General features: G+C 41.7%; 1 protein-coding gene across 10 annotated transcripts in view; it reads right to left on the bottom strand.

The window, feature by feature from the left end:
* Positions 1-13,922, bottom strand: part of DOCK3 (dedicator of cytokinesis 3) — a 604,430-nt gene that overhangs the window by 33,998 nt on the left and 556,510 nt on the right. For all 10 annotated transcript variants that reach the window (XM_043550359.1, XM_043550357.1, XM_043550356.1 and 7 more), the window contains one exon: positions 515-656. In XM_043550359.1, coding sequence (XP_043406294.1) covers positions 515-656 — 142 coding nt within the window. The remainder of the gene's footprint in view (positions 1-514; positions 657-13,922) is intronic.

The following is a 13,922-nucleotide window of genomic DNA, read 5'->3' as shown; positions in this document are numbered from 1 at the left end:
AGTCTGATGTACTGCATAAAAGAGCAGACAGTCTGAATGGAAAGGAACGTGCAGTGTACAAGGAAGGTGAAGTGAAAAACAAACAAAATGGAAAGTATGTCGAGAATAGGCATGAATCTAATTGCACGGTTCTCTCTTGTGGAATTGCAGAAGGTAGCCAGGTGGATGTCTGGTGAAATGTAATGTTCAATAAGGGAGCGAGTGTCAGTAACGGTTAGAATAAAGCACGGACCAGACTGGGCACGGGGCACGTCTTCCCACACAGTCCTGAGAATGTACATCAGCCATGACCTGAAGTATTCCCTAAGCAAAAATGACAATTATGTCCAACTGGTGTGCAATGATGTAGATAAATATCCACTAAACACAAGTTGGAGATGATGAAAATCATGACACCTATCACTAAAGCCAGATATGAACCAAGAATTTCTAAAATGAAACGGTTTTCTTTTCCCTATACCCTTTGTATCCTACAACAGTTTGATTAACATTAGGCTGCCTTATGAAAGGATACACTGAGCATCACACTGCAAAATGGTGTCATCTGGGTGGTTTGGGTGCTGCATTGCAATGGCTTGTGGGAACTCACTCAGCATTCTTTGTTGGAAAGTCTCCAGCCTTTCGTAGTCATGGCCTCGACATACATACTCCTTGTTCTGCAAAACAAACAGACATGAAAACCACTAAATTCCTAAACCATTCTCTTTGCCTTCCTTGCTGTTTAATTGGAAGAAGTATTCTTCATACATAACAGGCAAAAATCTATATATTTTTAAATTTTTGTTTTATTACATCAAAAATAAAAATTATAAATGATAAAGTTATGAAAACATCTTAAAAAGATTTAACTACTTAGTTATTAATTATTACTATTAATTGTTTACAATGTTTAACTTTATATCTATCTATAATATGGATGCCATCAAACATAGGAATCCACAACTCAGCGTCCAAGATTAAACTTGGAACTTGGACTGAAGCAACTGTTTAGAGTAACTATTGGAAGTAGGACATATGTTACTAGTAATCTAGTTTCCTCTTTTGTCCCATTAAAGATGCAAACTAATCCACAGCAGGTCCAAATATGTTTTAAATTCTTTTAACCAAGCTGACAGAGTAGGAGCAACAGGTTTTGTCCTGAAATGCAGAATCTCTTTTTTGCAAGCAAAATTAGTGTATTGTCGTTTTCAAAAATGAATCTAGATAAAGGGATGAATCCTCTGAAGTCAATGGTGAAATGTCAGCATGATTTGATTGGAATCAGGATAGGATCCAGCATCTCGTCTACATCCGCCCCAAAAATTTGTCCTCGTTTTCATTTGGCAAAATTTTGCAGTGAAGTCCAGAAAATTCCAATTACGAGACACTCCCAGAAACAATGTGCTGACTTTTTTCATCCCATGCTTAAGGAAGTCTGCTACTATTTCAGCTGTAAAGTGATGGAGCACTGCCACTGAACAAAAGATAAAAACAACTGCATCTACTTACATTGTGTTTGTAACAACTGAAGTAAAGGGGTAAGCCAAGGCTTCAAGCCATGGTTTATTGTGTAAGGATAGCCTTGCAAATCTCACTGCCATAGATATTTGAGGCCTATGTATTTGAAAACATGATTTATAACAGGGCCATATATTTTAGAAAGATGCTGCTTAGATACCTGTCATGATAGAAGTGACTCTTCCAGAAGATGTTTTTAAAAAGAAGATATAGTTGCTTCTGTCGAATATAGTCAGCTAAACCCATCTAACTTGTAAATACACATAGAAATCTCTGTTGGGTGAATCTTGTTTAATTTTAAGCTGGTCAAAAATCTTGTTATGCTACTTGGCAAAACAATTTCCCAGATATTTCAGCCTTTTATCTTCTCTTCATTTTTTGTCTGGATCTTTAAAGACAGGAGAGAAGCCTGGAAACTCCCTCAATTGTGCACAGAGGCGCAAATCTTATTCTCATCCCACACACTAAATAATGCACTGAGAAGGTCTGCAGGGACCCAGCATGGTGAAGGAATCCTCCATGCCACACTTGGAGAGCACCTTCAAACACTACACCTTCTTTCATGGAAGGGAATGGCTGTGCCCCAAATCTCTGGACCCCAAATCTCCATTCTTCATAAGAAGTTCAGGTAGCCCCTAAAGAGCTGACTCACTGAATTCTCCTCTTCCATGCAGCAAAACCATACTGGTCACACTGCAGCCATAGCCCTCTATGCCCAGGCAAGTGTGGGCAGAAGCAACGTAATCTAGTCTCAAAATAAATACTGAGCTGTTACCTTGGGAAAAAATCTGCCATAGTCTGAGCCTTCAGTGTGGTATTCATGTTTGGATTACATTAGAAGAATGCTCCATTACTGTAAGTTAAATTAGGAAAAATAATACGGCAAACAGAACAAGGCTTTGAGGCCCTGGTAATTTGAAGCAGTTCCTTTCATCTCTGCATCTTGTAATCAATCCTAGAGTTAATGCTGCTCAGTTGTAGAATTTCCAGATTGGTAAAAGAAGGCTGACACAATCTTTAGATCTATAAAGCCTCTACACTTATTTGGGATCTTTCCATTCTGTAAGAAAAACATGATGATTTTTTTTATTGAGCTCTCCTTTCCTAAAACCAGCTGGGCAATTAAATTGTTAGATCTTGAAGCTAATACAATACCCTAGGAAAGATATTTGCATACTGTTAGCATTAATCACAAGAGATACAGGCGGAATGGACTATGGGTGAAAGCTGCATTTAACATAGACTGTAGAAGGACACTTTGTTCCTTACCTCTACATTATATTTTTGCAAGAAGCTCCTCTAATCCAGAACTAATGGGCTGTTCCACTGTCCTCCCACACATAAGTAGATTGATCCTTCCCACTGAACAACTGCTCAGCAACAAGACCACCCCTAAGAAGTCATCTGAATTGCTTCTTAGCTAAATGATAGATTGCTTTTTTTTTATTAAACTAAACCCAAATAAATATATAGACACACACACCCCCCTGACCCCCACATCATCCAGGATTTGTCACAGAACCACCAGATGTGACATTGTGGATTGGGAAAGTCTTTTGTCAAAATGAAATTTACAGGTAAGGGACAAAAGGCTTGATGCTCCCTGACCTGGCACTAAAGATCTCTGTCTAGCATTTTAATAATTATCCACAGGAAGGCCCATAAAAACCTGCTGACAAAAAGACAAAAAATAGTTTTTACTATGTTGGAATATGGTATCCAGGACTGGTGATCAGAATGCTGCCAGCAACGAAGCATTCCCACCCATCCAGTAGTACTCTCAGGAAAAATTATGGACTGAATTCTAAATGGCTGCTTAGCTAACTTCCTCTTCAAATCAGGAAACTGCCATCCCTTTTGCTGAGTGAGCTACAATTCTTAAGGGTCATGATCCATGGAATCCCTGTAGTCAGGTATGCCTCTTTACTGAAGTCATGAATCCACCTGGACAGAGTATTTGGATCTTTTATGATCTTTTTTGGAACTTTTGAACAATGTAAAAAGGGAGTCTGACCTTCTAAAGCCCTGAGTCCCATGAAAATTATATTTCAGTTCTCTAACTATAGTCCTATAAACAAAAACTTTGATCAGAATTAAGGTTACTTAAGTGAAACACCTGCCAAAGCAAGGAAACTTCCATTTTAGGTAACCTTTATACATCTTGATATACACATAACACAATAAGCAAAAGCACTGACAGACTTTTCATCTCCACAAAAAGATCCCCTTGTATTTCCAACATATAAACAACCAGAATGCACTCACTGAGCTCCTGTTAATTGCACTCAAATGCAGCCACAAATCCAATCACTCTTAGCCCTGGTCTACACTAGGAGTTGAGGTTGAATTTAGCAGCGTTAAATCGATTTAACCCTGCACCTGTCCACATGATGAAGCCCTTTTTTTCAACTTAAAGGGCTCTTAAAATCGATTTCTTTACTCCACCCCCGACAAGGGGATTAGCGCTGAAATCGGCCTTGCCGGGTCGAATTTGAGGTAGTGTGGACGCAATTCGACAGTATTGGCCTCCGGGAGCTATCTCAGAGTGCTCCATTGTGACCGCTCTGGACAGCACTCTCAACTCAGACGGACTGGCAGGTAGACAGGAAAAGGCCCGTGAACTTTTGAATCTCATTTCCTTTTTGGCCAGCGTGGCAAGCTGCAGGTGAGTGCAGAGCTCATCAGCAGAGGTGACCGTGCAGAGCTCATCAGCTGAGTCATGATGGAGTCCCAGAATCGCAAAAGAGCTCGAGCATGGACCAAACGGGAGGTACGGGATCTGATCGCTGTATGGGGAGAGGAATCCGTGCTATCAGAACTCCATTCCAGTTTTCGAAATGCCAAAACGTTTGTCAAAATCTCCCTGGGCATGAAGGACAGAGGCCATAACAGGGACCCGAAGCAGTGCCGTGTGAAACCTAAGGAGCTGAGGCAAGCCTACCAGAAAACCAGAGAGGCAAACGGCCGCTCCGGGTCAGAGCCCCAAACATGCTGCTTCTATGATGAGCTGCATGCCATTTTAGGGTGTTCAGCCACCACTAGCCCAACCGTGTGCTTTGACTCCGTCGATGGAGAGGGAGGCAACATGGAGGCAGGTTTTGGGGACGAGGAAGATGATGAGGAGGAAGTTGTAGATAGCTCACAGCAAGCAAGCGGAGAAACTGGTTTTCCTGACAGCCAGGAACTGTTTCTCACCCTGGACCTGGAGCCAGTACCCCTGAACCCACCCAAGGCTGCCTCCTGGACCCGCCAGGTGGAGAGGGGACCTTTTAAAATCTTTAAAAAATACCTTTTAAAATCATATACATGGTTTAAAAGCAAAGCCTTTTATGATGAGATTACTGGTTCTGTGGATGAAGGGAAAGCAGTGGATGTATTGTTTCTTGACTTTAGCAAAGCTTTTGACACGGTCTCCCACAGTATTCTTGTCAGCAAGTTAAGGAAGTATGGGCTGGATGAATGCACTATAAGGTGGGTAGAAAGCTGGCTAGATTGTCGGGCTCAACGGGTAGTGATCAATGGCTCCATGTCTAGTTGGCAGCCGGTGTCAAGTGGAGTGCCCCAGGGGTCGGTCCTGGGGCCGGTTTTGTTCAATATCTTCATAAATGATCTGGAGGATGGTGTGGATTGCACTCTCAGCAAATTTGCGGATGATACTAAACTGGGAGGAGTGGTAGATACGCTGGAGGGGAGGGATAGGATACAGAAGGACCTAGACAAATTGGAGGATTGGGCCAAAAGAAATCTGATGAGGTTCAATAAGGATAAGTGCAGGGTCCTGCACTTAGGATGGAAGAATCCAATGCATCGCTACAGACTAGGGACCGAATGGCTAGGCAGCAGTTCTGCGGAAAAGGACCTAGGGGTGACAGTGGACGAGAAGCTGGATATGAGTCAGCAGTGTGCCCTTGTTGCCAAGAAGGCCAATGGCATTTTGGGATGTATAAGTAGGGGCATAGCGAGCAGATCGAGGGACGTGATCGTTCCCCTCTATTCGACACTGGTGAGGCCTCATCTGGAGTACTGTGTCCAGTTTTGGGCCCCACACTACAAGAAGGATGTGGATAAATTGGAGAGAGTCCAGCGAAGGGCAACAAAAATGATTAGGGGTCTAGAGCACATGACTTATGAGGAGAGGCTGAGGGAGCTGGGATTGTTTAGTCTGCAGAAGAGAAGAATGAGGGGCGATTTGATAGCTGCTTTCAACTACCTGAAAGGGGGTTCCAAAGAGGATGGCTCTAGACTGTTCTCAATGGTAGCAGATGACAGAACGAGGAGTAATGGTCTCAAGTTGTAATGGGGGAGGTTTAGATTGGATATTAGGAAAAACTTTTTCACTAAGAGGGTGGTGAAACACTAGAATGCGTTACCTAGGGAGGTGGTAGAATCTCCTTCCTTAGAGGTTTTTAAGGTCAGGCCTGACAAAGCCCTGGCTGGCATGATTTAACTGGGAATTGGTCCTGCTTCGAGCAGGGGGTTGGACTAGATGACCTTCTGGGGTCCCTTCCAACCCTAATATTCTATGATTCTAATGATTAATTTGCCCTGGCATTTGCAGCCAGTACAGCTACTTCAAAAGTCTGTTAATATATCTGGGGATGGAGCGGAAATCCTCCAGGGACATCTACATAAAGCTCTCCTGGATGTACTCCCAAAGCCTTTGTAAAAGTTTCTGGGGAGGGCAGCCTTATTCCGTCCACCATGGTAGGACACTTTACCACACCAGGCCAGTAACATGTAGTTGGAAATCATTGCAGAACAAAGCATTGCAGCGTATGTTTGCTGGCGTTCAAACAACATCCCTTCTTTATCTCTCTGTGTTATCCTCAGGAGAGTGATATCATTCATGGTCACCTGGCTTAAATAGGGTGCTTTTCTTAAGGGGACATTCAGAGGTGCCCGTTGCTGCTGGGCTATTTGCCTGTGGCTGAACAGAAATGTTCCCTGCTGTTAGCCACAGCACACATAGACACATTTGCTATATCCATTTTGTACTGGTGTTTTAGGTAGAGCTGTAGAGATGCCCATAATTAAAGTTGCCTAACACCATGAAAAGCACCTGTTTTTAGTTGATTATAACTACCAAACTTTAAGCACTAGGGTTGAAAAGATGTTTCCTTGTGTTTCAAGCACTGAAATGGGATCCAGGAAAGTTGGATTCTATCCCAAGCTCTGCCATGTACTTTCTATATATTGGATATATTGGAATTGGAAAAGGTACAGAAAAGGGCAACAAAACTGGTGTGGAGAAAGTAAATAAGGAAGTGTTATTTACTCCATCTCATAACACAAGAACTAGGGGTCACCAAATGAAATTAACAGGCAGCAGGTTTAAAACAAACAAAAGGAAGTATTTCTTTGCACAACACACAGTCAACCTGTGGAACTCTTTGCCAGAAGATGTTGTGAAGGTCGTGACTGTAACAGGGATCAAAAAAGAACTAGATATGTCCATGGAGAATAGGTCCATCAATGGCTATTACCCAGGATGAGCAGGGATGGTGTCCCTAGTCTCTGTTTGCCAGATGCAGGGAATGGGTGACAGGGGATGGATCACTTGATGATAGCCTGTTCTGTTCATTCCCTCTGAAGCACCTGGCACTGGCCACTGTCAGAAGACAGGATACTGGGCTAGATGGACCACTGGTCTCACCCAGTATGGCTGTTCTTAGGTTCTATATCATGTTGGGCAAGACTATAATAATGCACATATGCAATGGAGTCAAAATAAGATTGCACAGGCAATTGTAACAATGACATTTTCTAACTTTCGTGTGCTTTTCTTTGCAATCTTAACATTCATTTAACGTAGTGTCATAGGGCGGGATTCCCTCACCCTGGATTTGTACTGCAGACAGTCCTCATGCATACCAGTGATAAGTTCAATACCTAGTGCTGTAATTATAATGTATTTTATACATGCTTGTTCCTCACAGCATAAGGCTTTTCCCCAAGCCTTTAACTTCTAACAAGGCACAGGGCAGGAGGGGGAGAGAGAGATCTGACCTCTCTGAGATCTTTGGCTTCTCTGGCCCTTTCTTTCAGCGTTCCCCCTCCCTTCTGTTTCCTCCTGCCTCTCTTAACGGCTTCCAGCTGAAGAGCTGAATGATACCACCAATTAGTTAAGCATTGAGTATTTAAAATAATACCTCATCCATTTGCCCCATGTGGCCATACTTCCAAAGTGCACAGAGTGGGGAGTCAGCCTTAGGCAACTCACATTCTGTCACATGTAGGTTTTGTATGTAATGTTATTGGGACATATGAGATCAGAGACCTTCCTGAGTGCTTGAGAGAGACAAAATGTGGTACTTCTATGGCAGGTGTAACCAGGTATCATTGCTACACTCTTCCAAGTTCTTTTCCTCAAAGTGCGAGAAGATGTTCAGTCTAGGAGAAACATATATGGTGTTGTCCATTTTGTTATGCAAGGTTCTCTGTGGAGGGAGCTGTGCAACCAGCAAGAGTCATTTCTTGAGGCAGAATTGCCCCCTGAGTCAACCCAATTGGCGTTGGGCTGAAAATTCTGATCGAAGGCATTGCCTGCATGCTTTTTGTGACCATCACTGTCCCAGGACTGGTGTTTATTACCCAAAAAAACAACATATTTAGGATATACCCAGATTCTGCTTCACTGATTTCTCTTCCACCTGGAAGCTGAAGTGCAAGGCTCCACCCATCTTTTAGAAGGGCAACAGTATTATTTATTATTTTGTATTACAATAACACCAACAGGCTCCTGCCAAGATCTAAGCCCTATGGTGTCATAAATTGTACAAATAGTTAGTGAGAGCCTCTGCCCCCACAAATTTACAATTTAAATAGACAAAACAAACAAAAGGTGAGTGGGGACACAGACACAGGGAGATGGAGGGACTTGCCCAAGGTCACGCAGCAAATTAATGGGAGAGTTAGGATTTGAACTCAGGTCTCCTGATTTCCAGTCCAGTGCCTCATCCATTTGACCATACTGCTTCTCCCACAGTATTTCAGTTTCTCTAGTCTTTTGGCACACAAACTCAAGAATCAACCCCACTCTTATCAAAAAATTATTTATGTCTGGACAGCCCCATGAACAGACATGTAACTCAGCACTAAATGTGTTAGGGAGTCTATGGCCCCAGTAACTGCAAGATGTCATACGCAGATAGGTGAGAAAAGGTGAGCTGCTAACTTCATGGACTTTTGGATTCACTTCTTAAAGGCAAAAACAAACTGCACACACATGCTGCATTTGCTGTGCCTGTGGGTAAGTGTGCTGTTGAATTAATTACAAGATACTCTTCCACATTCATCAGGAAGCTGACAGAAGAGTTTTAGTCTTCCCCACTACAAAACATACTTTATCCACTGTCAGTGCTCAAATCAACCAGTTATCAAATTAAAGACTGATATATCACCGGCACAGTGTCATGACCAACGTGATGAAAATCTTAGGGAAGATATTCTGGGTGTCATAAAAAACTGATGGACAGAAATGTCAATGGGCAATGACTCAGACTTAAAAAACTGAAGTTATTTAAAATAGAAGTCAACTTTTGGAATATGAACATAGGCATCTTTAAAATTGATGAATGCAAGGAAATGTTCCAGTTCCATTGCTGCTACATGCTGCTTAGTGTTTTCATCTTGAACTACTTACAAGCTATGAAAAAATGTATCCATTTGAGATCTATAGTCAAGTAGACTACAGGGGTGGGATTTTTAAAAATGCTCAGAATTGGTTTAATTGCTCCCACGGATGTCAGTGATAAAACTCCCACTGACTTAAATGGGTGCAGAGTTAGACAACATTATGCACTTTTGATCTACTGGAGAGGGCAAACAGGATTATCACATTCTTTGGAATCTTTCTAACATTAAAACTTGATTTATTGCTTGAATGTTAACCAGGTGCCTAATGTCTGCCAGCAATATCTTATTTTGTTTTAAGTTTGAAGGAATTGGTAAAGTGATGAAATGCATTCGAGTGGAAGTTGAAAGAATTCTACATACAGCCTATCTGAAACTAGATGGTACACACTAATTGTTGGTGGATTTCTCCCCTGTCTTGTTTGCAGTCATGAATTCTGTCTTTGGGGAGAGAAGGGGATCTGCTGATATTCTGATGTAAGAAGTCTGTTGGAGGCCTCTGTAATTCTCAGTCTCTGGACAACCTTAATGAGAAGGCCCACTTGAAACAAGAGCTAACCTTGGACTTTGCTGGAGAGCAGCCAAAGTAACAAAATTCTGAGAGGAAGACTAAGAGTGTTTCTTTTCTGGGAGATAGGACTTCTGTTCTGTATTATCTTTTAGGTCCTTGGCTAAGTAGTCCCCAAAGTACTGGCCTGGAAAAGGTAGTACAATAAAATTCTGTTTGGCCTGGACATCCAGTTGCTATGAATAAAGCCATACAGCCCTCATGTCCTTGTTAGTAAGAAGAGCTAATGGCAAAGACTAAGTTGAAGGCAACTTTGTGGATATACTTTGTGGAACACTGAAAAATCTCCAAGTTCTTCCTCATTCTGCATGACTTCTTAGGTATCCCCTGTTCTAGATTTGACATAGAATCATAGAATATTAGGGTTGGAAGAGACCTCAGGAGGTCATCTAGTCCAACCCCCTGCTCAAAGCAGGACCAACCCCAGCTAAATCATCCCAGCCAGGGCTTTGTCAAGCCAGGCCTTAAAAACCTCTAACGATGGAGATTCCACCACCTCCCTAGGAAACCCATTCCAGTGCTTCACCACCCTCCTAGTGAAATAGTGTTTCCTAATATCCAACCTAAACCTCCCCCACTGCAACTTGAGACCATTGCTCCTTGTTCTGTTATCTGACTTCTGTTAGTCTGTTTCCTTGGGACCAAATGCTGAGGCTATGCTGACTGAAATACATTTTGAGACAAGCTCTTAGTCATTCTTAAAATGGGTATCCACCGGTCTATAACAGATTCTTGATGGCCACTGTTCATGCAAAGCAAATAGAGCTCTCTTTAATACTGAAGGCTGACAAGTGCGCATTGGGAATCCATTCTTCAAATGCCTCTTTGGGCAAGATACAGTTTACAGTTTGGAAAAGATGGAGTGCTACTGGGTGAGCCTTCTCTTTAACAAAGTCAAGGAGATTTGGGTGTATGGAGAAACATGTCTTCTTTAGTCTTAAGGTAGAAGAAACATCTGACAGATTTTCCTTTTTTGCTAGTTTCCTTCTCTGATGATAAGTACAGGACCCTGGATACTTCATCAGTCAATAAATGGGCGTTCTCTGTGGTAAAATGGTGGGACCAACTATGCCCCAGAATGTCAGTGTCTCTGACGTCCTTAAGCATTTTTCTTCTTTTCGGGGGCGGGGGGGGGGCGGGTAGGGGAGCTATGTCTGCCTAGAGCTCTTGATCACTGTTGCCTGCAGGGCTAGGGGAAAGGTGGTGAGAATTTTCTTTATGTTTCATGTTAAAGATGATTACTGTAATGGAAGGAGGAATATAAAGATTTTTATTTTGTCTCTGCATTCTCTTGGAACCTCATCTCTGGTAGTAGGAGGTCTGACTATGACTGCTTTTGGCTAGGCTGCTGTTTGGGTGTTTGGCACTGAGAAATGTATCCCTTGGAGACTTTGTAGGGTAAGGAGAAGACAAATGCCAAGTGGCCACTGGATGAACCTCTGGAAAAATGGCTTCTGGCATGGGGCTACTTGATCAAAGTAAAGTTGCTGCTTCTGCAGCTCCCTTCACCACAACAGAGCTTGGTGGGAACCTGACTTCAGCATAGCCATGTAGACTGCCTTGATAAATCACGCACAGTGCCCAGGAAAAAGTTATATCATATAAGGCCTGGTCTTGATCATGGATAGTGGCCAAGAGGGAGTTGGAGCTAGCTCTGTACTCCCAGAATGCCAGCCAAAGCTCTCTGAGTCCCATAACCTTGTTCACAGGGAAAGACTGAGATGGCAGGAGAGACAGGAAGCCCTGGCCACAGCCTGCGAGACCACTGTTCTAATTTCCAAGCATAACATTTCTATCCCTCTGTCCTCTGAAGGGGCCATCATAGTCCTGTGACTGCAGAAGGATGGAGCCATACTCCATCAAGTAGTAGACAGAGAACTGTAACTCTGAGGTGTGAGTTGCTCTGAGGGGAGGTCCTGCAACTAGAATTTTTTTCTCTGTGAAGATCCACCTACCTGTACATGGAAGGACAATTGAGCAGCTATTAGTTCTGGACTAGGGCAGTCATTATTTTTGTCCATTCACTTTGCAGAATCCTGTATAAAGAGATTTAACCTCCATTCCAAGAAGAAGTTTGCAAAGATTTCTAACCTTCATTGTGAAGCGGAGACAAAACTGTTTAGGGTGTCAACACTTACTATCTGTCTGATCAGTCTGAAAAGGACAAAAGGTAATGAAAGAATATTAAGTTCAGACAGAAAAACAGCACTGTTTCACTTGTACATCAGTTGTAGTGGCAAGAGGTACATTTTAATACCCTTGTTTAATGGGTGAGTCTTTCTCTGCCTTCCTCTTGAACTGGAAGCTAAGGTGCTTGTGAATAATTGGTGCGTCTTCCTTAAGTTGGAAGATAATTGGAGCTAAAACAGATCTCCTGTTTGTCTTGACAAAATGTGGCAAGATAAATAAAAGAAATTCTGCTAAAGAATTAAATTTTTTCATTGCCTTACAGCATACACCTCTACCCCGATATAACGCTGTCCTCGGGAGCCAAAAAATTTACCGCTTTATAGGTGAAACTGCGTTATATCAAACTTGCTTTGATCCACTGGAGCACGCAGCCCCCAACCCAAAAGCTGCTTTACCACATTATATCCGAATTCATGTTATATTGGGTCGCAGTGTATCAGGGTAGACGTGTATTTAAACATTGCATGGAATATGAGAAAGTGGATGAGCTTTAGGAAGTACTAAAATTAGAAATGAAAATAATGGATTGTTCTTGGTGGGTTATGATAGATCACCAGCTATTCTGGAAGCACTGTAATACAAGTAGAAGGGCACACTCTAGTTACCTTGAAGCAAAACCACTCCAAATCCAATGGGCAAAATAAATGCTTATTCCATGGCCTCACACTACATCATTTTGGAACAGATATCAGTTCCATCTGTGACATATCTGACTTACCATACATCAGTCACAGCAACGGTTGAACAGGAAGAAATATTACATGATGGGTCTGGACAGTTTTGTGTGTAATGCACAAAGTTCCCAGCTATTATTAACTTTGTCATGAAGAGATTCACCTTCAAAGTAGAGACCCATTCTACTAATTGTTGTATCTACTTTGTGCCTTTTGACTGTAGCAACCCAGGAAATTGTGAGCCTATGCACCAAATTATTATGGTTCTAACCATAATGCACTAAAAATACCTGAAATCTGCATTTAACACAGATTCTTCCCTGCAGAAACCAGTGCAAGCTCTCAAAACGTGGTTTGTCAAGCCTTACTTGAACTTCTGTAATGTAGAAGCCAGACAGTTTTTAATTAACTGGCCTTTATATAGCCAGGACAGAAAGAGATTCAGAATTCATAGCAACATGAACAATGACATTTTTAGATAATGTTTGCTACCAAGTGGAAGAGGTGGAAGTGAATATGGTAATTTCCTGTTTTAAAATCTGCGGTAAGGGAACAATAAACCAGAGGAAAGTGTTGGGTGCTTATTTGATCCCTGAGAATTCTGAATACATATTTTATTTTAAATCACTGAAAATCTTACTCTTCTTTAGATTAACATTCATCAACCATGTAACTATATGATCCATGCAGATACGTCAGCTAACAGACTCAGTCTCTGAAATGTCTGTACACTATCAGTCGTTAAGAGAGAAAGAGGGAGTTTATTGAGGTTGTTATACTATCAATTCCCACTCTGCTATCAGAAACACTGCTATGGAATATAATTACAGAATTAATGGGGATTATAATTATATACAGTGTATTTGCTGTTACTGTCACTAGCAGCAATTCCCACACTCTTATACAATTTAATCAAGAGTAATTGTTGTACCACCGAAAACTCATGCATATTCTTAAACATACAGGCCACGTCACTTACTATCCAAGATGCAGCTGTATATCCACAACTGAAAAGCACGGTAGGTTCACTTATGGAACTACAGACCTTAGGATCAATTCCTCTGCTATACTGACAAGTTTATTGTTTATGTTCTGAAATTTCCACTGCCAGATACAAAAGGTGAAACTGAGATAATTTACTCTGGAAATCTCCATATGTGTTGATACTGGTTCCTTCTACATTTTGCTTTTCACAGTTGAACTACCGGATGTGGTTATGCTTTTCTGTTTGTTTTTTGACCCTGCAAATCATTTTTATCATGTAAGATTCTGTAGGTTATAAGGGTCTGAGCACCCCTAATATTCTAGTCCTTACTAATTTTTTTTATGTTCACTCTTGTAAGATTTGTCATCTCTTTTGA

The sequence above is a fragment of the Chelonia mydas genome, chromosome 7 (assembly GCF_015237465.2).
Source record: "Chelonia mydas isolate rCheMyd1 chromosome 7, rCheMyd1.pri.v2, whole genome shotgun sequence".
NCBI lineage: Eukaryota > Metazoa > Chordata > Testudines > Cheloniidae > Chelonia > Chelonia mydas.
This window is presented reverse-complemented; position numbering and strand designations above follow the sequence as displayed.